The sequence below is a fragment of the Ambystoma mexicanum genome, chromosome 1q (genome assembly GCF_040938575.1).
Source record: "Ambystoma mexicanum isolate Mex_15411 chromosome 1q, UKY_AmexF1_1, whole genome shotgun sequence".
Lineage (NCBI taxonomy): Eukaryota > Metazoa > Chordata > Amphibia > Caudata > Ambystomatidae > Ambystoma > Ambystoma mexicanum.
The window spans coordinates 344,376,116-344,400,580 of record NC_090922.1 but is presented as its reverse complement, the minus strand read 5'-3'; the positions used below and the strand labels follow the sequence as shown (position 1 = coordinate 344,400,580).

At 48.4% G+C, this 24,465-nt stretch overlaps 1 protein-coding gene across 4 annotated transcripts in view; it reads left to right on the top strand.

The window, feature by feature from the left end:
* The window catches only part of LOC138527959 (transcription initiation factor TFIID subunit 4-like), a 3,082,360-nt gene that overhangs the window by 152,282 nt on the left and 2,905,613 nt on the right, over positions 1-24,465 (top strand). The window contains exon 1 of one of the 4 annotated variants that reach the window (XM_069639383.1): positions 19,615-20,277. The exons of the other annotated variants lie outside the window; for them this stretch is intronic. Within the exon in view, the coding sequence (XP_069495484.1) occupies positions 20,137-20,277 (141 nt within the window). The 5' untranslated portion in view covers positions 19,615-20,136. Of the gene's footprint in view, positions 1-19,614; positions 20,278-24,465 lie in introns of those variants that run through there. 4 annotated transcript variants of the gene reach the window in all.

The window sequence follows — 24,465 nt, the reverse complement described above, 5'->3', positions numbered from 1 at the left end:
GCGGGTGTTGTTTTCCCTCACCGGAGAAGCATGGACGAGGAGCCACACAGACAGCCCTATGGGCAGAGCACCAAGGAAACCTGCGGAACGCTGCCACTTCACAGACTGGAGCATGAGGAGCTCATAGTCACTGTGGAAGAAGGAAGCAAAGCCAAACCAGAAGCAGTGTGCCGGGATCCTGCCTACACCGACACCTAAATCCCATCAGTCCAGGACGGGAGGAACCAATGTGAGAGAGTCGAGAGCACAGAACAGAGCAAAGTTGAAAGTGTGGGTCGGCACAGGCCAGAGAGACTCTCTCTCTGTTCCAAAACAACTGATAACTTGACCTGATGCAGACTTGCAGGGATGTTAGCAATGGAGTAATTTTAATGGTTAGTTTGTGCGCAGTGCGGCAGTACAGTTTAAATGCCACATTAAACTGACATGCTGTCTGTGCTTTCACATGTCTACACTAAGCATTAAAAAGGACCACACAGTTTGTAATAACGCTCAAACCTCCCGAATGCAGTTTCTCCTGTTCAGCTAAAATACATGACACCCCCATGAGTAGTAGACCACGCTGTGGAGGATGTTTAAGAATCATAGAAATAGGAGTGAAAAGACAAAATAACTAAATTATTCAACGTTGAACCAGTCGCCGATTTTCACTCAAGATCTGCAATGGTACCTAAAATGAAATATCAATCTGGAACTAAAAACACTTGTACTGCTGAGAAGAACTGGCTCTGGCAGATGTAATGTTGTAGACTTTTTTTTAGTTAATAATGCAAGTCTATTGTCCAACCCAGTCATTGCTAAACCAATGAAGAAGATGATAAGTCATAAATGTTGACAGAGATGGGTACATTTGTTGCTTGCCAAAATTGTTCCAAACAGTTCACTTCTGTCGGTGAAGTTCAGACGACTTGTGTATAGATCTACTTTATCATTTGTTGACGAAACAAAAACATTATCAGAATCAGCATGAACCCAACTGTAAGGATAGAGAAGATTAAAACAAATTCCTCTGCCTACATTTCCAATTAATTCCATTATGCTTGTCAATGGATTGAAGACGAGGAGTGGGTGCATCATCCATGCTGTAATGGTTCCTAGAATTAAGCTACCATTTGATGGGGAGCAACTTTCCAGTAGGGTTTGAACTTCTTGTGGCCAATCGGGTGCTTTCTGTAGCAGCGCTTTAGGCCAGATGTATTTCTTTGTTCGGTACACCCACAAAGGTTTCTGTGGTGCTGGCGATCTGCTTGTTCAGGTGGTATGCTAGCTTCAGCAACTACTGCGGGAACAGTAGAGACCTAATTTCCGATTCAGTCCCCTTCAATGGCACAGGATCTGTCTGCACTTGTGGATTAAGGATGATTTAAAAACATTTTGCCACTTCCGAGATGGTGAATGGTGATCAGGGTGTCAACTCCCACAGGCATATCACAGCATGAAGAGTTGAACTGCACGATGTAGGAGCCATTAGATAATAGCAAAGCTTTGCTGCTGAAGGTTTCCATTTGCATGGTGCTTAATGTACATACTGCAGAGTTGTAATACTTACTGCTCACATGGACAGACTTTTGAGATGTCCTGGCATTTTACATGGAGTGTTCCAAAACAGTCTTTCAAGGCATACTGGTAAATAGTAGAGCTCCAATACATGTCACAAGCACTCGTGTAGGATACTTCATAGGCAGTTTTTACCCTGTAATCTTAAACTTGATGCTGGGTACCCCAAGATTGCAATTTGTCACATATCGGAGTTGGTCTTGTTGGCACTGTAAGGTTGAAAATTCCATGGATTGTCCATGATATGAAGTATTTTCCCCACACTGATGATCCATAGAAAGTCTTGTTGGAGATGCTCAGCAGAGTGTATGTTGACATAGAGATGGCTTGTTGTTGAGCCTGTTTGGATAAGTTAATTTCCACTAGTTGCACCAGCCATGTTATGGTAGTTTAATCTGGAACTCCTGTAAGACCGTGTGCCCTTGTGTCATTGGCGAGTTGTCCGACGCGGCCAGGGATTCTAGTGTAGCTTGAAAGCAACACATTTCTAGGTACTTTCCTCTAGCCCAGGCTGTCGGAGGTTTGGAGGCAACGGAGCAGTGTCGTGTGCACTGCAGTGCCCGCCTATTCGGCAATAGATCGGTGTGATCCCCAGGGGAGTGCTGTATTGTGACTATCGTAGTGGCCATCACACCCCTGACCTACGGCCACTGTTACTGCATCCAAGACATCAAAACTGCCAAGTCCAGGCAAAGTCCTAACTGTTTGTTGAGACTAACTTTACCTGCAGGGTTCGATGCACTGTGGTCCCGCAGGTGCTTGCCCCTGCTCTGGCTCCTGGGCTGCTCCTGGATTGCATGCCGGCCTTACCATCTTCCGTGCTACGATCGTACTGTCTGTTGTATGGCATGGAGCTGGAGGTAAGCTCCATCAGGTTGCATTAGACTGCAGACTACGGTCTGCCTCCTTCTTCCTGCCCCTCCTGCTTTGCCACACCCCCTGCCTTGCCGAGCCCCCGCTGAAGAACAAGATCTTTAACTTCTGGGGCAGTGTCAAACGCATGGTGTTTCTGTAGGTGCTCTCCCCTGCCTTGGCTGCTGGACTGCTCCTGTTTCGAGTGTCGGCCCCACCATCTGCCGGACTGCAGTCGGGTTGTCGTCTGCTGTACATGCCACACCCTGGCTCGGTTTCCAAAACAATAAACAGTTCCAAAACGTGGATCGAAGCCCGCCTGGTCTGCCACGTTAAAGTCTCCTTTCCCAACTTCCAAAATAATGTTTAAACCACACAGTGCACGCAGGCCCCCCTCACGATAAAGTTCAACACAAACTTGCAAGGGGGCTCCCTTCCCCAGGCTTGTTATACTTTAGGTCTCCCTTAGTCGGGCTCGGACCACTTTCGTATGTCGAAGACTGCTGATATTTCAAGAAAGCTTTGGAGTTTGTGCTGTGGCTCTGTGTTGGTTCCGGATGGTTGAATGTTGTGGTCGGTTGGTCTGTTTTGTATGATTTTTCGGATGTCGTTGATTTTGTTCTTGAAGTGGTCTGCCAGATCGTTGCAAAATTTCTCTGAGGGATTTGGGGTGTTGTTACAGCCTGGTGGGTTTCTCATTTCTTTAATGATGTTGAACATTTCTTTTTGTGTGTTGGTGACATTGGTGATTCTGTCATCGTAAGCCTTCTCTCTGCCTTTTGTATTTCCTTCTTGTATGCATGGATTTGTTTCTTGAACAGTATTTTTTTTGCCTGGGTTGTATTCTTTCCTCCATTCCAGTTCCATCTACTTGTTGACCTGTTCATGGTGCTTAGTAGTGGGGTGAACCAATATTTCCATTGCCCTATTTTTTGATGGGGTGAATGGTTTTTCCGGGGCGATCTTATCAATTGTATCAGCAAACCATTTGTGTAGTAAATATGCTTTCCCGTCTAGGTAACCAGCTCTAGTTCTATAGTTGAGGGTTTGGTCATCTCCAGTTGTTCGAATAGGTTGCTTGCTTTGATGTTTTTCCTGTTTCTTTTTGTGGTGGTTGTGAGTTTGGGGGGTTGGATGCAGACTTGAGTTGGTAGTCTGATCACGAATGGGATGATGAGATGGTCTCTCCACAGTATTTGTATCGGTGGTGCCGTGGTGATGCGTCAAGGGTGTGTCATGCTGAGTATGTTGACCCTTTGACCAGCTGTCATAGTTTCATGGTTGTAAGTTGTCCAATCAGTGAGTTTTGGGAGTTGGCGTGACTTTCTTCAAACCAGATGTTGAAGTCCCCCAGGATGATTAGATGTTCTTGCTTGATGGCTATGTTGGTGAATGCTTCTATGAAGTTATCGATGAAGGTTACATCGTATGTCAGTGATCTGTACACCAGGATGAATGTGAGTTTGGTTTTTGGGTTTGCAGATAGGTGTATGACCATGGTTTCACAGTTGATGATGTGGAGTGGTTCGTCCACTTTTATTTTCAGGTGTCCTTTGAGTGCTATTGCGATGCATCCTCCTTTTTTATTTGTCCTGTTTACTTGAAGGCATTTGAGACAGTTTTGGAGTGTGATTTTGTAGTTGTCCAAGTTTCTGTGATGAATAGGATGTCAAGGCCGTTGTCATCGAGTAGGTCAAACATCTCTGTTGAGTGTTTGACATGGATCTTGGGTTTATTAGATTGCAGTGGAGTTTGGAGGTGTAGTTTTGTTTGGGCATTATAGTTGGGGTCACCTTCTGATAGGTGTTGAGGTTTCCTTTCTGATCGATCTCTAGTTGAGGTATTGGTGCAGGTGCATCTGTGTCGTCGTCGAAAAATGTTCTTCTAGCTTCTGTCTTGGGTGGGTGTCGAGTCGAAGTTCCTTTTGTTTTGGTGATGTAAGGTGTTATTGCGTCGATTATGTTTTTGTTGTTTCTAGTTTTGTCCGTCCTTCTTCTGCGTGGTTGTTTGGCTGTCTGCTGTTGCTGATTCTAGCATTGGGTTGGTTCGTTCTGGTGACCGGTTGTTTGCGAGGTATGGAGTTAAGTAGAGTGATTTGTCTCTTCTCTCAGAGTTGGTTAGGTTTTGCTTTCCTGTCTGTGGGGGTGTGTTCTGCAGTTGTGAGTCTTTGTTGCTGTTCTGGTGTTTGTGTTTTTTTTTTCTTTTTCCTTTCCCTCGGTATAGGTCGTTTGTGCGGCATTGAGCTTGAGAGTTGTTTTGGTCTTTAGTTTGTTTGTTGATGACGAGTTGAATTTTTTGTTTTTGTCTGGCTGTCTTGTGGTGTAGTACTGGGTGTAGAGAGTTGTCCGCTGCAAGTTTGGATTTTGTCTGTAGTTGGTGTCATCAGCTGGTGTTGCCGACTACTTCAGTGGCTGTCTTGAGTGAGGTAGGGGAGGTTGGTTAGCGTTATATCGTTGGGTGTTATCAATGACTGTCCTTAATGTATGGCTCCCTGGACGGGGCTCACTACAGTAAGCTAGCTATGTGGGGTTAAGGTTAAATTTGGAAGTCAACTTTTCAGGAAATTCGGCTTTAGGTGGACAGGGCTCGTTTGCAATGTTTTGTGGCATTGTATGTGTCCTAAGAACAAAATCAGGATCGCTTCCATGAGTTTGCATTACCAACTTTTTCAGTGTCAAATCTTTCACAAATTCGAATTCCATTTCCTGGCATATTGGCTTGGTCACCCATGGTTTGCTTTGTTTTGTAAAGGCCATGAGGTAACAAAGCATCCCGAAGTTTCCTGCAGTTTTCGCTTGTTCCCTCCCAACGCTCTTGTTGTGCGCAAGTACAGCTAGTCTTTTTCTGGCCTCCACACCGTCTATGCCGAAATGCAACCTTTTGGGCCTGTACTTTAGGCACATATTATGGAACACCTCCAAATATCTGGTATGACGGAATTCTGTGAGGCCCTTCAGGTCTCTTGAAAGCGTTTTATCATACACAATCTTCTCAAGAGCTTTGTGTGGAGGTGAACATGGCACCAACCACTTCTTCTTGCGTCCCTGCTCCTTCGATAAAGGTCCATGTGCACATTCGTGAAAATGTTGGTTTTCCGTGCGCGAGTGCACGTTGGAAGAATGGTGCATCAATGAATGCCATTTTTCAAGTAGAATTTCTACAGACCCATCACAAGTTTTGGAGCTCCACCAAAGATGGTTGCTGATAGACTGACACCACTTTAACATATTTTCCTAATCCTTTTTTTTTTTTTTTTTTACCAGCAGCCGTCATTTTTTTTCATTACATTTTTATTGAACATTTTCAAAATACAGAACAACCAGACATAGTCGTTAAAAACACTACCCACTGCAACAAAAAAATCTGGTGCAGAACCCCCCCCCCCCTCCGCCGCTAGCCCTTTTGTTACCGAGTACCAAGTGGGACCGTTGCAGCTATGAAAGACGGGAGCAGAGATCAAAAGAAAACCTTATTCCAAGCAATTGCTGACTCAAGAAGGTTCACAATCATCCTCTAACTCAATGGGTGCACAGGAGTCCAGGCCCAGCAGCGGCAAGAAGAGGGATGAGGCCCGGTACAGCGAAACTGTCATGATCTCTGCTTCCAAAAGGTCAGGACTTACCCAACTCCCTTGGAAGCAGACCCATAACCCAGGTTCTGAGTGCCAACCAGTCCCAATTGGGACCTTTTGGACCCTGTCCTGGCGCCAGTGGCACCAGGCTCATAAATATGCCCAGTCCCAGCGCTGGAAGCGCCGGGCTCATAATGCTTGGGTGGACTTACCTGCAGCAGACCATGCTGCTTACTTACCTGCCAGTTGAGCCTCTAATCCTCTTCTGTTTGGGACTACTTTTCCTGTTGGGTGGGGCAGGAGCCACTCCCTAGGTTCAGAACACTGGAACTCTTCTGGAAAGCAGGAACTCTTTTCTTACCTAGGCGAGGCTGTGGAAGGAGACACCTAAGCACTACAGGAGGCTATTTAAACCACACCCGATGGATGACTCTTGCTTTGCGTTATTTTGCATTCTCTGCAGCAGAACGCTCATCGTGTCTTCTGCATCTGATCCTGGGCCTAAGGGAAAAAGGCTTACCATCCTGAATCTAGTCTTCAGCAACACCTATATAGACAAGAAAGAATAGGTTAGCATTATGGTCTTCAGTGACAGCGCTTCTCTTACCTGGTCCATCGGCTGTCACCAACGCCTTGCGCTGCATTCGGGCATCTGAAAGACAAAGGCTTACCTACTCTTCGCGTGCTCCGGAGGTCTTCACACTGCATTCCGGCATCTGAAAGACAAAAGCTTACCAACGTTTCGGACGCTCCGGAGGCCTTCGGCGCTGCATCCCGCATCTGAAAGACAAAAGAAGGTGCGTTTAAAGACATTGGGTAACTTTATTACTCACGTGCCATTACTCCTTCCCACGCCGAACCCAGTGGGTATTCCGGCACTCTTCAGCAGCTCCGAACTTGTACCTGCAAGATAAAAGGACAGTTAGTGCGCATCGTGAAGCAGGCAACAAGCGCTTACTTACGTGCTTCCAGGCGCTTCTATTTCTCACACGGGTTCCATCCTCAACTCACTTCAGCCCTTCATCCGCCATCGCCGGAACCCTGCAAAACAAGAGACATCATTACAAAAGACTTTTAAAAACATTTGAAATACTCGGAACTTACCGTTCGTGCAGTAAACGACGGACAGCAGTCCTCTGAGGTCAAGAGGCCTGCACCCATATCCAGTGAAGAAACTGGTTACAGCACCCTGCTCCGAGGCAGATGGAGAGCTCGGCGTTCACTTACCTAAGGTGAGAGCATCAACCTTTGGGGTTCTACAGGAGAAGAGAAGGGGAAGAAGAGAGAGAGACACCCAATAACCCCAGTTCATTAATCCCATATTTTCTATCTGCAGACATCTTACTCTTCGAGTCAGACATACAGTGCACAGAGGTCCAGCCCAAGGAGCCAACCGTGTGTTACACATCACCTTTGAAGATATGGTATTCGCCCAGTCAAGACCGGCGCCTCTGCGGGAATCAGGTGAGCGTTACAGAAACGTTCAAAGTTCAAAGTCTCAGCGCCTCACATCCCTCATGCAACAGGACAGGCGTCCAATCCCGCAAAAAGGATACCATTTTGTCGTGGACCATAGTATACAGTTTCTCATATGTAAATATCACCCACAATTTGGACAGCCACTCTGCTTTAGATGGGGTGAGCTTACTTTTCCAACACTGCGCCAAAGCTAACCTCCCCGCTCTCAACATTCCCTGTATTAGCTGTGGGAGGCCACGCGGGTCCTGCTCGGGGACCGAGATCCCAAATAAAATCTCCAGGGGGCCCTTGGTCACAGTAAATCCCATAATGTCCTTGATCCAACTAAGGAGCTCCGACCAATAGAGCTGAACACCTGGACATTCCCACCACATGTGGAACCATGTGCCGAGGGCACCACAATCCCTAGGACACAGAGGGAAGAGGCCCCGGTACATCTAGGACAGCCTGGCCGGAGGGAGATGCCATGCGTGAAGAATCTTAGTTATGTTCCATAGCGGTAGTATATAGCGAGTCGGAAAAAAAGAACATCAAAAATTCTCGACCAAATATCATCCTCTATCACAAACCCAACCCTCTCGTCCCAAACGGGCTTGAACCCCTGCCTATCCTGAAGCTGGGCCGTAACCAAGGTCCCATAGATTCTGGAAAGAGACCCTTTGCGCGAGCAAAACTCGGTAATCACCCTTTCAAAGGGGGAGAGCAGATGCGATAGGTCCTTTACCGAGGGAGTGGAGGTCAGAATACCTTTAGTGCGAATGTACTCAAAAATGGACATCAAACTTTCCCCCATTGCCTCTAGCAGAGATGCATAATCAATTAAGGAGTTCTGAGGAAACAGCTGGGTGGCCCTCTCCAGACCCAAATCTGACCACTTCGGGGTGTTTCTCAGACCCCTTTTACCAAGATCCAAGGGAGGACCCCAAAGAGAAGAGCGAGGAGAAGGCCAGGAGGAAAGAACAAGGTTTTCCCTGGAGGGCTTCCAAAGGTCCCATAGAACTGCCAGCGTAGGATGAGTTCTCACTCGGCTAGGGAGAGCACCACCAGGAGCCCACAACCAGTCTCTTACTTTCCGCGGATGCGTATGTGAGTCCTCAATATACGTCTATTACGTACAAAAATCGTCCCTCATGTGCTCCAACAGCACCCTAAATTGCGCCACCTTGTAATACATGCGAAAATCTGGTAATCCAAACCCCCCAAAGTACCTCGGGAGAGTCAATGTGTCATGTCTAATCCTTGGTTTCTTAACATTCCAAATGAAACGATGGATCATGAGATGGAGAGACCGGGATCTTTATAGGAAGAGAGGAGAAGAGGTATAGAAGACGGGGGAGCACATTCATTTTAACGGACACATATGTCCAAATGAGGAAAGATTCAGGGGCGGCCATTTAGCAAGGTACGACTTAATTTTAGAGAAAGTCGGGGGAATGTTTGACTCAAACAGGGAGTCTAAATCTCACGGAAGGCGGTTTCCAAGATACATGATGTCTGACCACACTACTTTAATGCCTTCCACCGTCACCCCCCCACCCTCACGCTGTCTTGTGAGACCGACCCCACTGGCATTAATCATGACTTAGACGGGTTAATCTTCAAGCCAGAAAAGGCACCAAAAGCTTGAATCAAGGAGAGAAGATTGGGCAGGGTGACTTCCAGGTAAGTTAAGTATGCTAAAATGCCATCTGCGAAAAGGGAGAGTTTGAAATCAAGCTCCCCGACCCTGGCCCCCGTAATCCGCGAATGCTACCAGATTGCTATGGCTAGCGGCTCCATTGCGAGAGCATATAAAAGGGTGGAAAGAGGACAGCCCTGCCTAGTTCCTCTGGAAAGAAAGAGCCGATCGGAGATAACACTGTTCCGTCGGTATTAAGTAAAGAAATGGGACGATATGACTGGCAGAGAGTAGGGTCCTTCCCCTCTTTGGGAATAACTACTATAAGAGCCGAAAGCATAGACTGAGGGAGGACACCAGATTCAAGAAAGGAATTGAATAATTTGGACAAATGAGGGGCTAGAGATTTATAAAAGGTGATTGTGAAACCGTCATCACCCGGGATGGCCCCCCCCCCTTCATCGAGCTTATCATGTCAACGATTTCCTGAGGGGTGATAGGATTCTCCAGTGAACTCGCCTGCTCAGAAGTAAGGCAGGGAATTGGCAGGGTGCCAAGGAAGGAATCGACGTCTGAGTCCGCTCCAACACATTCTGAGGGATAGAGGCTTTCATAATAAAGGCAGAAGTGTTCTGCAATCTCCAAGTCATCCGTGCATTTACCTCCACTCGGGGTATGCACCGCATGTACCCTCTTACTATTTCTGAGTTCCCTTAGTCTCCAAGCCAGGAGTTTGTCTGGCTTCTCCCCTCTCTCCATGTATCTCTGCTTTAGAAAGGCAAGCTTTCTCTCGGTTCACCTTTGTTTTGTCTCTTTTTCTCCTTAGGCGCTGAAAGGCGGCGGATGGTGCCAATGGTCGCTGAAGAGCCCGAGGGTGCCTCGTGAAGGTGAGTGGAACGTGGCGCTGCAGCGAGCGATGCGATGCGCTTCTAAAAATAATGTCTTTTCTCAGGATCGTGGGAGTGATGGTTCTGGACTCCGGATGGAGATAGGTAAAGTTCAATTATTCACCTTTGTCTCCTTTCCTTCCTTTTCAGGTGTTCCAGGTTGCAGGCGGGCGTGGCTGGAGCCAGGATGCAGGAGCAGACACGGTGAGCGTCCAGCTGCTAGATGCAGAACAACGAGAAGCGTGAGCTGCTGTCTGGGCGTGGTTTAAATAGCCCCCAAAGTAGTTCCAGGTAAGTATTCTTCCTCAGCCACGCCCGAGTGGTAAAATATTCCGATAGGTAAAATAGTCCCTTTCAGACCTCAAGGAGGTCTGGATCCGGCAGCATGGTCTGCATCAGGTAAGTCCATCCCAGCACTCCCATAATGAGCCTGGCGCCTATGGTGCCAGGACTGATGCCTTCTATGAGCCTGGCGCCAAAGGCGCCAGGACAATATCCAAAGAGCCCCTATAAGGGGTTGCTGGGTCCCTCCCTGGGGACATGATGTCTGCTTTCGGGGACGCTGGGCCGGAACTGGCTTCCCGGGAGTAGGCATCATGACAACGGGAGAAGGAAACATGCGGCTTAGAAAAGAAGGTAAAGAGGGGCGCGCATCCCTTCGGGGTGGTATGAGATCCAAGACGCCCAGGGCAGCATTCGTGTTTCGAAAAGAATCTAAGACCCTCCTCTGCCCGCGGGAGACCGGACAAGGCCATTCTGTTTTTTTGTCAACGTCAGGGTCGAGGACCATATTAAAATCCCCTCCCACCAAGAGAGCCCCCTCTGTGAATTCCATCATTTTGGGCCTAGTCTCCTCCCAAAATTTGTCTTGGGCCTCATTTTGGGCATAAACAGATACCAGCGTCACCTTATTGCCCTTGACTTCCCCCTTGACCATTACAAATCTTGTAGGACAAAGTGGGCCCGAGGAGAGACCACTATCGCCACCCCCCTCTTCTTAACACAACACGTGAAAGATTCCCTGCATAAAGTTGGCTCTAAGAGGCCATTCCCTTCCCCTCACCCAATGAGTTTCCTGGAGGAATAATACATGAAGCCTCAACCTCTTAAACTCCCTAACCACCAAGGACCTCTTATGGGGGGAGTTTAAACCCCCGAACATTCAATGAACCTAGGGTCAGCGCAAGGTGGGAGTCAGCCATCAGGGCAATATTTATTCTCCAGCATGGGGTCTGGCATGGATTCACATGCTCATGAATATTCCCAGTCGTCAGGCCGGGAATCCTCGGTATAGCAAAAAAATCAGTATCAGTTTCGTTTCTGATCTGTCTTTCTTAGTAGTAACAAATCACTGGTCTCTGGGTCATACTGCCCCCAGCCAATGACTGTCCTCTCCCTAAGCCCCGCCTCTGGCAGCCTTCGTCAGATTTTTACTGCACGTTCAAGTGTTGGGAGTCCTCGTGCTATAGCTCTCGAGCTTTTTCTGCGTTTCGCGCTTTTTAAAAGAGATTTATCTAATTTTTCGGTTAAATAGAGGCTCAAGCTCCACCGCTTCCACTTCCGATCAACGGGGACCCGTTTCGGAATCTTCTACGCCCCTTAAGGGTGAAGTTTTCGTCGAGCTACGCTTCTTGGAGGATTCCAGAAGTTTTCTGAGGCCTACCTCGTGGACCATGGCCCAGGAGAAAGGAAGCTCGACACCGGGCAAGCTGTTCAGGAACTGCCCCGGATGCAAGCTACAGAACCTGTTCAAGGAGGACGAGCACTCGAAGTGCCTCTACTGCCTTCATGAAGACAAATCGCACGTGGAGAAGGACTGTGCGTTTTGCATGAACATGTCGGAACGGACCACGAGGGACCGTCGGACCCATCTCGCCAACTGGTTGGAAAGCAATAGCCCAGCAGGTGAGAAGAAAAAACCCGAGCGGTCTTCTAAGTCCTGTGAGGGCACCCGGCGACGGGGGCCCAACAGAAGGCAAAGCACCGCAAGTCCGCAGGCACCGGGAGCGCCAAACGGTCGGGCTCCTCGTCTGCCAGGCAGGGCGCACCTTCACCGACACCATCAACCACGAGCCAATGCTCTGGCTCGGGGAAGAGAAAGTCCGAGAACCCGGCTAAGCTTCTGGAGAGGCCCCGGTCGATCTCTAAGGAACCGGCCGAAGGGGTACGAGGCGGTGACCCTCGCCCTAAGGTGAAGGCCTCAAGCGCGCGCATGGTGGTGAAGGCCTTGATTCACCCGGCCAAGGCCTCTATTGAGGGTATTGCTACAGCCCGGGGGAAGCCTATGGAGGCTCCCCCAGTGGAGGTGACCTCGGGGCCCAGAGTTTCCCTGCCCCCGCAGAGGGAAGCCTCTTTTAAGCCCATCGAGAAGACCCCCGTGAAGACCCCGGTGGAAAAAGAGGGGGGGCGGTGGCCTTAACGGGCATGAACACGACCTCCGAGGAGGAACTGGTCGAAGTCATAGAGGAGGCCCATCCCCACGGGAGGGATCCCGACGAGGGGGACGATGAGAGCGAGGGTGACGACGACGAGGCTCCTGTGGAGGAGGAGCAACCGTCGTGCCCGTCGCAGCCCGGGCCACAAGACAACTCGGCGGCCATTTTGACAGCAATCCAGGCCTTATGCACGGAGATAAGGACCAGGTTGCCCTTGCCTCCGACGGACGACCTGAGCCGAGCCGAGTCTGTCGGGAAGCCTCCCTAACAAGAGGAGAAGGATCCATCCAACCCCGCCTTCTCAGCCTCGGCCCCCTCAGCCTTTGTCTCCTTCCCCGACCCCGAGGGAGGACACGGGGACGGATACGGCCACGACGGGGACGGATGACGATGGTGGTGATGACGGGACTGATCTCCTGTCGCCGATTCCTCAGGTGTCCCCTCCCGACAAAATTGGCTCGTTTCACGCCTTGATCGCCAGGGCGTCTGAGCTTTTTCAGCTCTGCCCCGAAGAGAAGAAGAAGGAAGGCTTCCTTTACCAACGGCGTGTGACCAAAATGAAAACGGTCCTCGCGGTGCCGTTGTTGGATGACATCTGGGACGAGGTACTTGCCCTCCTCAAGAGCCCATCCACGACACCTGCTAAGAGGTACTGGTACGAGAAGAAGTACCGGGTCCCCGACGCCGCCCCTTTGTGCCTTAGAGCACAACCGACCCCGGATTTGGTTGTTTCAGCAGCGGCCAAGAAGAAAGCGGGGGGGGGGGGCATCGGCCTCGACCTCTACTTCCCCGCCGGACGGCGAGGGAAAGAAGCTGGATGCCATGGGACGAGTCATCTCGTCTGCGTTGACAATGATTAAGGCGGCCAACGCCCTAGCGATCGTGGCCCGCTACGACAGGGAGTTGTGGTACAAGATTGCCCCCCTGTTGGACTTCCTCCCGGACGATAAGAGGGCCTGGCAATCCTGCAGGAGGGTGAGGTGGCCTCTGACCATGCCATAACGGTGGCCACGGAGATTGCCGACACCGGTTTCTGCCAATTGGGCAACAGTGTTTGCCTTCGACGGCGGGGGTGGCTCAAGGCGACGGATTTCCGCCAGGATGTACAGGCCAAGGTTTTGGACATGCCCTTTGACGGGAACAACCTGTTTGGGAAGACAGTGGATGAGCCTAATACTTCAAGCTACCAATAGCACATGCAAGAGAACAATTGGAACACAAGAATGACCCTCCTTCAAACTAGTGCTGGCGTAATTCACCAAGTAAAGTTTTCAACTCTCCACAACTTTTAGAAACGCTGCACCCATACACAACTGAAAAACAATGACTAACGTATCATGACAAGAAAGGGCTGAGATACTTGCGGTGGTGTCGCCTCAGGAGGAATGGGATTGCTGGCGAGTTCAAGCAGGGCTGTGGAGAAAGAGCGAGGCGCTAGGACACTGGCCGCTTGACAGGAACCAAAGCGCGTGTTGCACTCGCTTCGGAATAGGGTTGCAGAGGCGAGTTCAAGCGGGGCTGTGGATGAAGAGCGAGAGGCTCGGAGACTACCGCCTAACTGGAACAAGAGGTGCGTAACCAACTCGCTTCAGGTAAATTTGCAAATGCGAGTTTAGGCGGAGGCTCACTAGAGCAATACGCTCGTAACAAACGCCACAGATGTCTGCTATGACTTGACAGGAGTAACGGAGGGAAATACAGAAGGTTTCCGTCACAAAATTATTTAAACTAATGTGAGAGGAAAGTGGCTGCAAACTATGGTCGCTAAACTATTGCTTCTAAGAACAATGAAGGTACGAGGAAGGTACGAGGACAGGAATCAAAGGGCATCGGTAAGCGTCGGTGTTAGGCACAAACCTGTGCAGTTCCCTCTGGGACCACTGCAAAAGATTTAAGACTACAGGTGTTTGGCAGTAAACCCACTTGGTAGCAGTCTGTACCACACAGATTCACTTGGTAGCAGTGGCTGAGCAGTCAGACTTCCCTCAAGAAGAGTTAGGCAGTATACAGAGTATTCATAATAGGTCAAAAGAACACAGTAGAACAAGCAAACACTGACCAGAGCTTGGTGTAAAAGAGATATACTTAATTATTTAAAACCACATCTAATAAAACACACAGGCACTAATATTAAGCAGTTCAAAAACACGGTCACTAAAAGATATACACTCCCTTAAAAGAATATTAGTCAAGTCTTAAGTAAAGCCCCACTTATTTTCAGACAGCGGTGAACGCTTAACGCAGATGGCACTCTAATAATTTGGTTTAAAAGGGAGAGAAAGGCAGAGTGTAAATTGAAACAGATCCAAACACTTTCACAAGAACACAGCAAGAGAGGAAGGCAGAATCACACCGTGAAGTTAGAGTTCAGAAAGCCGGATCCACTTTAAGAGGATCAGAACGAAATGTGTCCAAGGTTGAAAAGTGCACAAAAGTCCCGAAAAGGTTCAGAAAGAGTTGGACCAAAAGAAAGGGATCAGTTAGATGGTCAAGGCGGCCAGCCCAGTCCAGAAGGTTAAGGGATTATTATTACCTTGTAGCAATCTTTAGAAAGGGAGGCATGGCGGACACAGTACCTTAAAGTGGTGAGAATACTCCAGCGGGGGCAGTTGTTCCTGGCAGCGGATGCAAGTCGGTGCTTCGTCCGGGGGAAGAGAGGATCTCGTTGGGGAGGAAGACAGGAGTCTGTTGCACTGCCAGGGAAGAAACCAGCCGTGGAGTTCTCAGTTAAAAGGAGCGGTCCTTTTAATCGCGGTCCAGTGGTAAGTGGCTATCCGGTTGCCGGGGTGCTTGGCACAGGCAATTCGACCACAAGACGTCCTGGGATGTGAGGAAAAGAAGGTAAACTGGTTGTGCCCACCAGTCAGGGGAAGAAGACTCTCCAGCCGGGAGATCTTCTCTGTCGTCGGGAAGTGGTGAGTCGGTTCCGCAGGGCTCCACCGGTGGTGTCGTCGTAGCAGGTCGGCTCAGCTTCTCCCTCGTCGGATTCTCAGGTCCTGTGGCGACTTCTGAAGTTCCAGTCCCAAAAGCCCTGCTTTTATGCAGCACACCCCCATTCACTCAGCCTAGCTGTCAATCAAACATGCTAAGCGGTGAGCCGGCCGGCTCACCACTTGGGCCAATCACACAAGAGTGCGACTTGAGTTACCAAGGTAACTCAGTCCTGGGTGCCTAAACCCCCTCCCACACCCGCTGTGGTACCCAGACAGAGTGGCACCACTTTTGGAGGCTTCTGTGGAGAAGCCAGCCAAAAAGTGGAACAGAGGGCTCGACTTGGGTTGGAGTCACAGAAGAGAACACAAACGCCATTTTAGAATCGAGTCCTGGCAAAAAATACCAACCAGCGAATGAATATTAAATAAATAAACCGGCTGTATGTTCGAGGCTATGAGAATTAAATAATTAAAGTTGGTAGCCTCGAACAATGGGAAAATCCCATAGGGGTATATTCGCGGTTGAATACAAAAAGTAGTATCCACTGCCACCAACCAAAACTCGATCAGGGGGGGCAGAGACGTGCCCCCTCGACTAACAGACTCCGGGGCAATCAAATTGCCCCTACCAGTACTTCCACATTATGATGGTTTGTACTGGTTTCTGTTCATAATTTGGGACTAATAAAGCCAATGGTGACTTTACATGCCCTGGGAGACAATAGTCAGTCACAGGGTATGGAGTCTATGGCGGGGTGTCACTATGACACCCCTGTGTCACTGCACTGAGGGTGCTGTGTAACACACATAGTAAAAACACATGAGACCCTATGGAGTAAAAGACCCCATAGCCCATAAAACACATTAACAGTCAAAGGAACCCCTCAAATCATGTCCAAGTTTGTGAAGAAAAAGAGTCTCACTCTTGGCAGGAGAAAAAAACAAACTCCAGAAATCCAGCAAAGCTGCTGGGGGACTCACTAGGTTAGGAAATTCAGCCTAAACAGAGAATTCTCCCTAACACTGCTTCACCAAAACTACTATCGTCGAGGTGGAAAAAACCATCCTCTCTCTCAAACCATCTAACTGTAAAGGTGATATCTGCCCAGTGCATATCATAAAAGAGGCTGTGAGAGACCTCTCACCCTTCATCTCCAAACTGATCAAGGCCTCCTTTGCTTCCAGCACCGTCCCAGCCAATTTGAAACAATCCTGGGTATTTCCGCTTCTCAAGAAGCAAACCTTAGACCAACATATTGCTACCAACTACCACCTCATCACTACAGTACCATTTCTTCTTAAAATTTGGATAAAATTGCATATTTGCAGATCCAAAAACACCTCGAACAGTACAAACTCCTAGGGGTCCGTCAATCAGGATTCCGACCACTACACAGGACGGAAACTGCATTGATTGACCTGAAGACAAAAATTGATGAGCTGAGAGACCAAGGGAAAACAGCATTATTATTGTTACTCGATCTCCCACCTGCATTCGACTTGGTTGATCATAAGGTCCTCTGTAGGCATCTTGATACAGCAGCCCATTTCTCTAAAGGCGCTGTTAATTGGATAGAATCCTTCCTGAGCGACAGAACCAGCAGAGTATTCTCTCCCTCTGCAGCTGTGGACCCTACCCCCATTATGTGTGGATTCCCTCAGGGTTCTTGTGTGTACCCTACTCTCTACAATATATTCACCAGGCCACTGTTCGACGATCTGGACCTTCTGGGTGTCACCTACACTAAGTATGCAGATGACACTCAGATTCTCCTCCCGCTTTTCGGGGATTATGGTAAGGACCTGGCGCTGGTGAATAGAATCTATCTCATCATTCAGGCATGGATGGCCACTCACGGCCTATGCCTGAATGTTGATAAGACAGAGCTGATAATCCTTGGCTCCCCATCCAACATCTCCAAATTAGGACATGAATATGCCTCCTTCATCATTGACGGGAATAATACCATCATCTCCAAGGAGGTAAAAACTCTTCTGGATGCAACAATGTCCTTTACCAAACAACTACATTCCCTGGCCTCTACCACAGCCTACACCTGCAAGCTGATCAGAGCAGGCAGGCCCTTCCTTTCCAACGACAGTTGCCTGATACTGGCCAGAGCATTAATTCTATCTAGATTAGATTACTGCAACGCCCTTTACAGTACCCTCATCCAAAAACGCCAAATATTACAAAACAATGCCATTAGAGCTGCACTAGGCATTAACAAAAGTGTGCACATCTCTGCCATCAGATGTTATCACAAATGGTTATCGACCCACAATAAAATACAACTAAAAATTGCCTCACTGACACATAAAGCGCTACATAACGTGGCACAGAGCTACCTCATTGACAGAATATCCAGAAGAACCTCTAGTAGACCGTCCAGAACTATGATTAATAACTGTCTGGTAGTACCCAGATTCAAATTGTCTAAGATTGGCGGCAACAGCTTCCCCGGGAAGGCCGCTAAACTTTGGAATTCCCTGCCACACCAGCTGAGAGCCGACCTCCCCTAATCTTTCTTCAGAAAAAAACTCATTATCCACCTCAACCTGACTGAGAACTAGGTCACCCTGAAACTATGGTACGCCAGCACGGCCCACTGCTAGATTATACATTATGTATAGTTCCAACTACCTTGATGTAAATGTTTCTGCCGCTGCGTGCAACTTAAGCCTTGTATATTGTATTATATTGTATTATTTCAGATGCAATGCCGACATACATTATTTTGCCTGTATATTTGTAACTTATGTAAGCTTTGCATATCCGTCTGTGCCCTGCTACCCCTGGGTCTGGTACGCCTTATAAATGCAGTAAAAAAACAAACATATCCCTATTATTGAAAAAAGCCCTCTCTTGTCCCGGATGTCCCGACACACTTTAGGCCTATATCAAACTCGCCTTTCCTACTCAAGATATTAGACCAAGCAGCATATATACAGGTGCAGGACCATGTAAAGAAATTACCGATCTTAGGGCAGAGGTAGTCAGGCTTTCGTAGAGCACAGAACACAGAACTTGCTCTAAAAGACCTTCATGCCAACATGTTGGACATTGAGGACAAAGGAAGCACTGCTCTCCTGATGTTGATTGATCTTTCTGCAGCTGTTGACCCAGTGAATCACGCCCTGTTCATCACTAGACTTATGCACTTGGCCAGTTTCTCACCAACAGCTGCTAGATGGGTGGAATCCTTTTTGTCGGAAAGCACTGCAAGGGACTTTGTGGACAACTGCAGGGCGGATGATTTCCAGTTGCACTGTAGAGTACCATAGGGATCGTGTCTGTCCTTGGGTCTGTTTGATCTATTTATACACCTGCTGTTTGAACTTCTGGATTCCAATGGGGATATTGTATACCAACTGTGCTGATGATACTCAGTGTCTCATCCCGATGTCGGGAGATTACAGCAGGGACACTGAGTCCATCAATAGGGTTTACTCATTAATTCAATCCTGGATGATCGAGACTAATCTGGCACTCAAAGATGCAAAGACTGAAGTCTTGATTGTGGGTGCAGCCTCACTCCTAAGGAAACTAACCCCAGCTTACAGGTAGATGGTCATTGCAGGATGTGCTATCGCCACCTTCTCGAAAGTGAAGACCTTGGGGATGTTGATTGACCTGGAGCTCAACATGAAGACTCATGTGAGCTACTTTGTCTCGTCCACCTCCTACTATTGCTATGCATGTTGCATGTCTTGTTAGTGCTACTATGCCTCCAGGCCCGTGACATGCGCTTTACAAATATAAATAAATAAATACAGTCTTTGCTTGCGAGATCTGGCCTTGTCCACGTGTCTTTTGCGGCCTGTCAGAGGCAACAACCTCCAATAGGGAACGCTGGGGGATTTCGACTTGCAGCTCTTGTCTCTTGGTCCGTTGCTCTGCTCCAGTAGGTGTGCCTTTGTTCGGAAGCCATGCTCGTACTTGTGTTTCACCTTGCGCATTATATATCTGTCAAGAACCGTGCTGTCCGTGTCAAGAGACGTGCTTTTACACGCAGGGGTAGAAATGTCAGGGTTTTGCCTAGGACCAGCATTAAGGATGTTCCTATAATTAGGGGTCATCGTACTTTCACACAATGCTCTGCGCTGAGGCCAACAAGCATTCCGTCTCGGGTGTTTGTCACAGGTCGTTCCCGGCTCATAGAGCATTGGAGGTTGCCATGGAAACTGGCTTCCTCGCGACATCTTCCAATCACAGAGCACGTCTAGAACGTGTCATGTGACAGCCTCCTCGTATGAAGCCGCTTCCGCTTTCCAACCCAGCGCTTCTGATTGTGTGTTTTTGAAGTTACGTTTGTTCCATGTCCTATTTACCTCTTGATTCCACGGTTACCGACTTTTTGCTTTTGTACTTGGATTGCTCACAGATTGCCCTTGGTGGTCTCACGCTACTTACGTTGCTGACTTCTGCTACGAACTTGGACCGTCTTTGCTGTTTGGATTACCGGCACACTTTTGACCTGCTGTTAGGCCTCCTGACCCGGATTCTGCATCACGGTTTTGCTTTAGTTGCGATTTTGCTCCTTGTCTGCCTGTTCGTTGCCGAACCTGATTTACTGCATTTCGACTGCTCTTTTCTACTTCCCCTCATTTGGCAGTGTGTGACTGGACGCTGTTACAGGAATCTTCCTGCTGGAACTTGCATCCCCTCCTCTTCAGTTATACGCGCATGGACTAGAGACTGCCTACAGTGTGCGTTATAACTGATTTGGGCGTCCTCGTGCCGACGGTCTCAGTGGTCTTCCCTTTGGAACTAGAGACTGGACCACCATAGAATTAGGCGTCCATGTGCCGGCGGGGTAGCCCTTTCGATTTTCTATCATCCACTGGGACCTTCCTGGATCGACTCACCCCTCACTTATCCTATGGTCCGCTATTACGCAGACTGAGAACCAGTTCTTCTTACACCTGCTTCAAGAGACCATTAGTAAGTCTGGTTACTTCCTGTTTGGTTCTGCCATTGATCAAGTACCTTTCTGAGTTTTCTGACGTGCCTTGTTTTCCTCATGCAGCCTCCGGCCTGCGTTCTCGTGTTCCAGCCTACAGCCTCCGGCCTGCGTTCTGGTGTTCCATCTTACCGATAATTGATTCCTCTGCGTGCCTTATCACTCAGAGGGGTACATTGGTTAGAAGAACTCGTCGGCTACTCCACGAGCTCAACAGCTGAAGGGTTGACTGGTTCTGACAAAATCAGAAGCCAATTATGGACGCCAGCGAGGCTTTGTCAGGTATCATGCAACTGGTCGCTGAATTGTGCACCGAGATGCCGGCGACACATAATGCCACGGAGCATTGTTTAGCGGAATTACATGCAGCTATCCCCTCTCCTGGGGTGGCTGTGCCATGAGCAGCTGTGGCATCAGCAGCTGTGGCATCCGGTTCTGGGGTAGCACCTCCCGGACAGGAACAGGGTCCAGTATACATGGCAACCCAGTTTCTCTGGCTCCACCAAAAAGGTTCAATGGAGACCCTAAAATGTTGCGGACATTTTTGAATCAATTCCGGCTGCATTTTTTGTGTCGCCCCAATTCATTTCCAGATGTGACCACAAAAGCTACGTTTGTGCTGTCCCATTTGGGAGGTACAGCTGCCGCCTGGGCTAATCCCTTATTGGAGGGAGGCAGTCATTTGTTGTTTGACTGTGATGCCTTTATTGAAGCTATGAGCAAAGTATTCGACATGACGTACAAAACCCAGTCCACAGATCTAGAACTTTTGAGTTTTCAACAAGGCGACTCCACGTTGTTATCGTATTTGGCTAAGTTTAACCAACTATTAGCCGAGTCCGGTTGGCCAGATGATAAAAAGGCCTCCCTGTTCTATAAAGGGTTATCGGATTCTCAGAAGGACACTTTGGCCACAGTACCTGTGGTGCCCACTGGATTTTTGGAGCTTCTCGATCTTATTTTACAGATTGGTGCTAGGGAATCAGAGAGAAGGGGGCAACGCAGAGCCCATGTCCCGGATCCTTTGGCCCTGCTGCTACTAGTTTGGGGAATCCAGAACCTATGCAAATGGAGCAGTTCGGGGGCCGTTGTCTGCTGAGGAGAAGGACCTGCGGAAAAAGAACAACCTGTGCTTCTACCGTGGGTCACTAGAATACATGTTGTGGACCTGCCCAAAGAAGCCCAAGAAGCAGGGAAACGCGAAAGCTCTGCAATAAAGGGAGTCCAATTGCCGAGCCAGCTATCCATGGACTCCATGGCTTCAGCTTTTACGATTCCAGCCCAGTTCTCGCTCCCTTCTGGGTCAGGCTGGTCTATCAATGCTGTATTGGATTCAGGAGCAACGGGCAACTACATGGACAGCCATTATGCTCTCAGTTGGGTATACCCACAGTTACCAAAGAACATCCAGAACAGGTTAACGCTGTTGATGGCACTACCTTGATTTCTGGCTTTGTGACGGAATGTACTGTAGGTATAACAATGACCATTGATCGAAGTCGTAAGGAAACCATTTGTTTTGACCTTATAGCAGCCCTGCAATATCAAGTCATTCTTGGTTTGTCCTGGTTAACCTTGCACAACCCCAGTGTAGATTGGCGAACTGGGAACATTGACTTCTGTTCCAATCATTGTGGTTACATATGTTTAGACCCTAGTCATATTTCTTGTACTCCTTGTCATCCATTAATGACGGTAGCTACCTCCACGAGTGGCTCTATCACAAGTGCTTTCTTGTCAAAGGAATACGAGAGTTATAAGGACGTGTTCAATGCGAAAGGTGCTTGTTAGGCAGAAACCTGTGCAGTTCCCTTAGGGAACACTGCAAAAGACTTAAGACTACAGGTGTTGGCAGTAAACCCACTTGGTAGCAGTCTGTACCACTCAGATTTACCTGGTAGCTGTGGCTGAGCAGTCAGACTTCCCTCAAGAAGAGTTGGGCAGTATGCAAAGTACACACAATAGGCACTCAGATACAATAATACAAGCAAACACTGACCAGAGCTTTGGTATCAAAGTATATAATTATTTATTTAAAAACACACAGTTTGAAAACACTCCAGCACTCTTATTGTAAAATATTCTAAACACAGTTACTATTGTAATAGATACACCCCTTTTTCCTTATCAGATAAGTCACAGTAAAACACCACTTATTTTCATACAGAGGTGAGCGCTTAACTAGATTGCACTCCAATAAGTTTGTGAGAAAGGGAGGGAAAAAGACAGAATATGGAAAGGTACACCACTCTAAGATTCAGGAACACTATAAGCAAGGCAGAAGAGCAAAAGTCACCGGTGAGCCAAAGTCCAAAGGCTGGGCCCACTCTTGGAGAGAGCAGAGCACAAATCCGCCCAAGATCACACAGTTACTCTAGGCTTAGAAAGTCTTGCAGAGGGTTCAAAAAGAGTTTAGAGAGGCTTAGGAAAGTTTAGCCAGGGTGTCCCAGGCTAACCCAGGTTCGAAAGCCGGGGGCTAAATCTACCCCGTACAGCCGGTAGCAAGGGAAGCCAGGCGGGACACGGTACCTTAAGTGGGAAGGATCCTCCAGCGGTGGCAGTTGTTCCTGGTAGTGGGTGCAAGTTGCGTTGTCGTCCAGGGGAAGAGAAGATCTCGACTTGGAGGAAAGATGAAGGTCGTTGCACTACCAGGGCAGAAACCAGCCGCAGAGTTTTCCGGTTAAAGGTTGTACCTTTGTTTCGCGGTCATGGTAAAACGTGGTATCCCGGTTGCCGGGGTGCTTGTCACGGGCAAGGCGGCCACGAGGTACGTCGGGAAAGCGAAAAAACGGTGAAACTGGTTATCCCCACCAGTCAAACGAAGAAGACTCTCTGGCGGGAGATCTCCTCTGTCGTTGGGAAAAGTGGTGAGGCAGTCCAGCAGGGCTCCACCGGTGGTGGTGTCGTGGCAGGTCGGCTCAGCTTCACCCTCGTCGGATTCTTAGGTCCTGTGGTGACTTCTGAAGTTCCAGTCCCCAAAGCCCTGCTTTTATGCAGCAAACCCCCATTCACTCAGCCTAGCTGTCTCTCAAACTGCTAAGTGGTGAGCCGGCCGGCTCACCACTTGGGCCAATCAGGATGGAGTGCGACTTGAGTTGCCTAGGCAACTCAGTCAAGGGTGCCTAAATTTCCCTCCACCCCTCCTAAGTACCCGAGACACAGTGGCACCACTTTGGAGGGCTTCTGTGGAGAAGCCCGCCAAAAAGTGGAACAAAGGGCTCAACTTGGGTTGGAGTCACAGAAGAGAACACAAACGCCATTTTAGAATCAGGTTTTGGCAAAAAATACCAACCGGAAAATTAATATTAATTAAATAAACCGGCGGTATGTTCGAGGCAACCTAAATAATTAAATAAAGGTAGTAGCCTAAAACAATGGGAAATCCCATAGGAAAATATTCGCGGTTGAATATAAAAAGTATCCACTGCCACCAGCCAAAACTCGGATCAGGGGGGACGGAGACGTGCCCCCTCGACTAACATACCCTGGGGCAATTGAATTGCCCCACCCAGTACGTCCACAATATGATGGTTTGTACTGGTTCTGTTCAGAATTTAAGACTAGTAAAGTCAATGGTGACTTTACATGCCCTGGGAGACAGTAGTCAGTCCCAGGGTATGGATTCTATACTGGGGGGGTCACTATGACACCCCTGTGTCTCTGCGCTGAGGGTGCTGTGTAACACACATCACAAAAACACATGAAGCCCTATGGAGTAAAAGACCCCATATCCCATTAAACACATCTAGATTCAAAGAAACACACTCAAATCATGGCCAAGAGTGAGGGTAAAAGAGTCTCACTCTTGGCAGGAGAAAAAAATAAACCCTAAAAATACAGAAAGCTGCTGGGGGACTCACTAGGTTAGGAAATTCAGCCTAAACAGAGAATTCTCCCTAACAGTGCTGAGGTATTACCTCCTCATCGGCCTTATGATTGCCCTATCAATTTAGTGCCTGGGGCTAACATCCCATCAGGCAGTGTGTATTCTTTAACTGTCAAGGAGGAGGTAATTTTGAAAGAATACATAGAAAAGGCCTTCAGTACAGGCTTTATAAAGACTTCACGTTCTCCGGCAGGTTCTCCCCTATTTTTTGTGCCCAAAAAGGAGGGAGACCTCAGACCTTGTATAGATTATCGCGCACTGAATGCTATCACAATAGGCAATC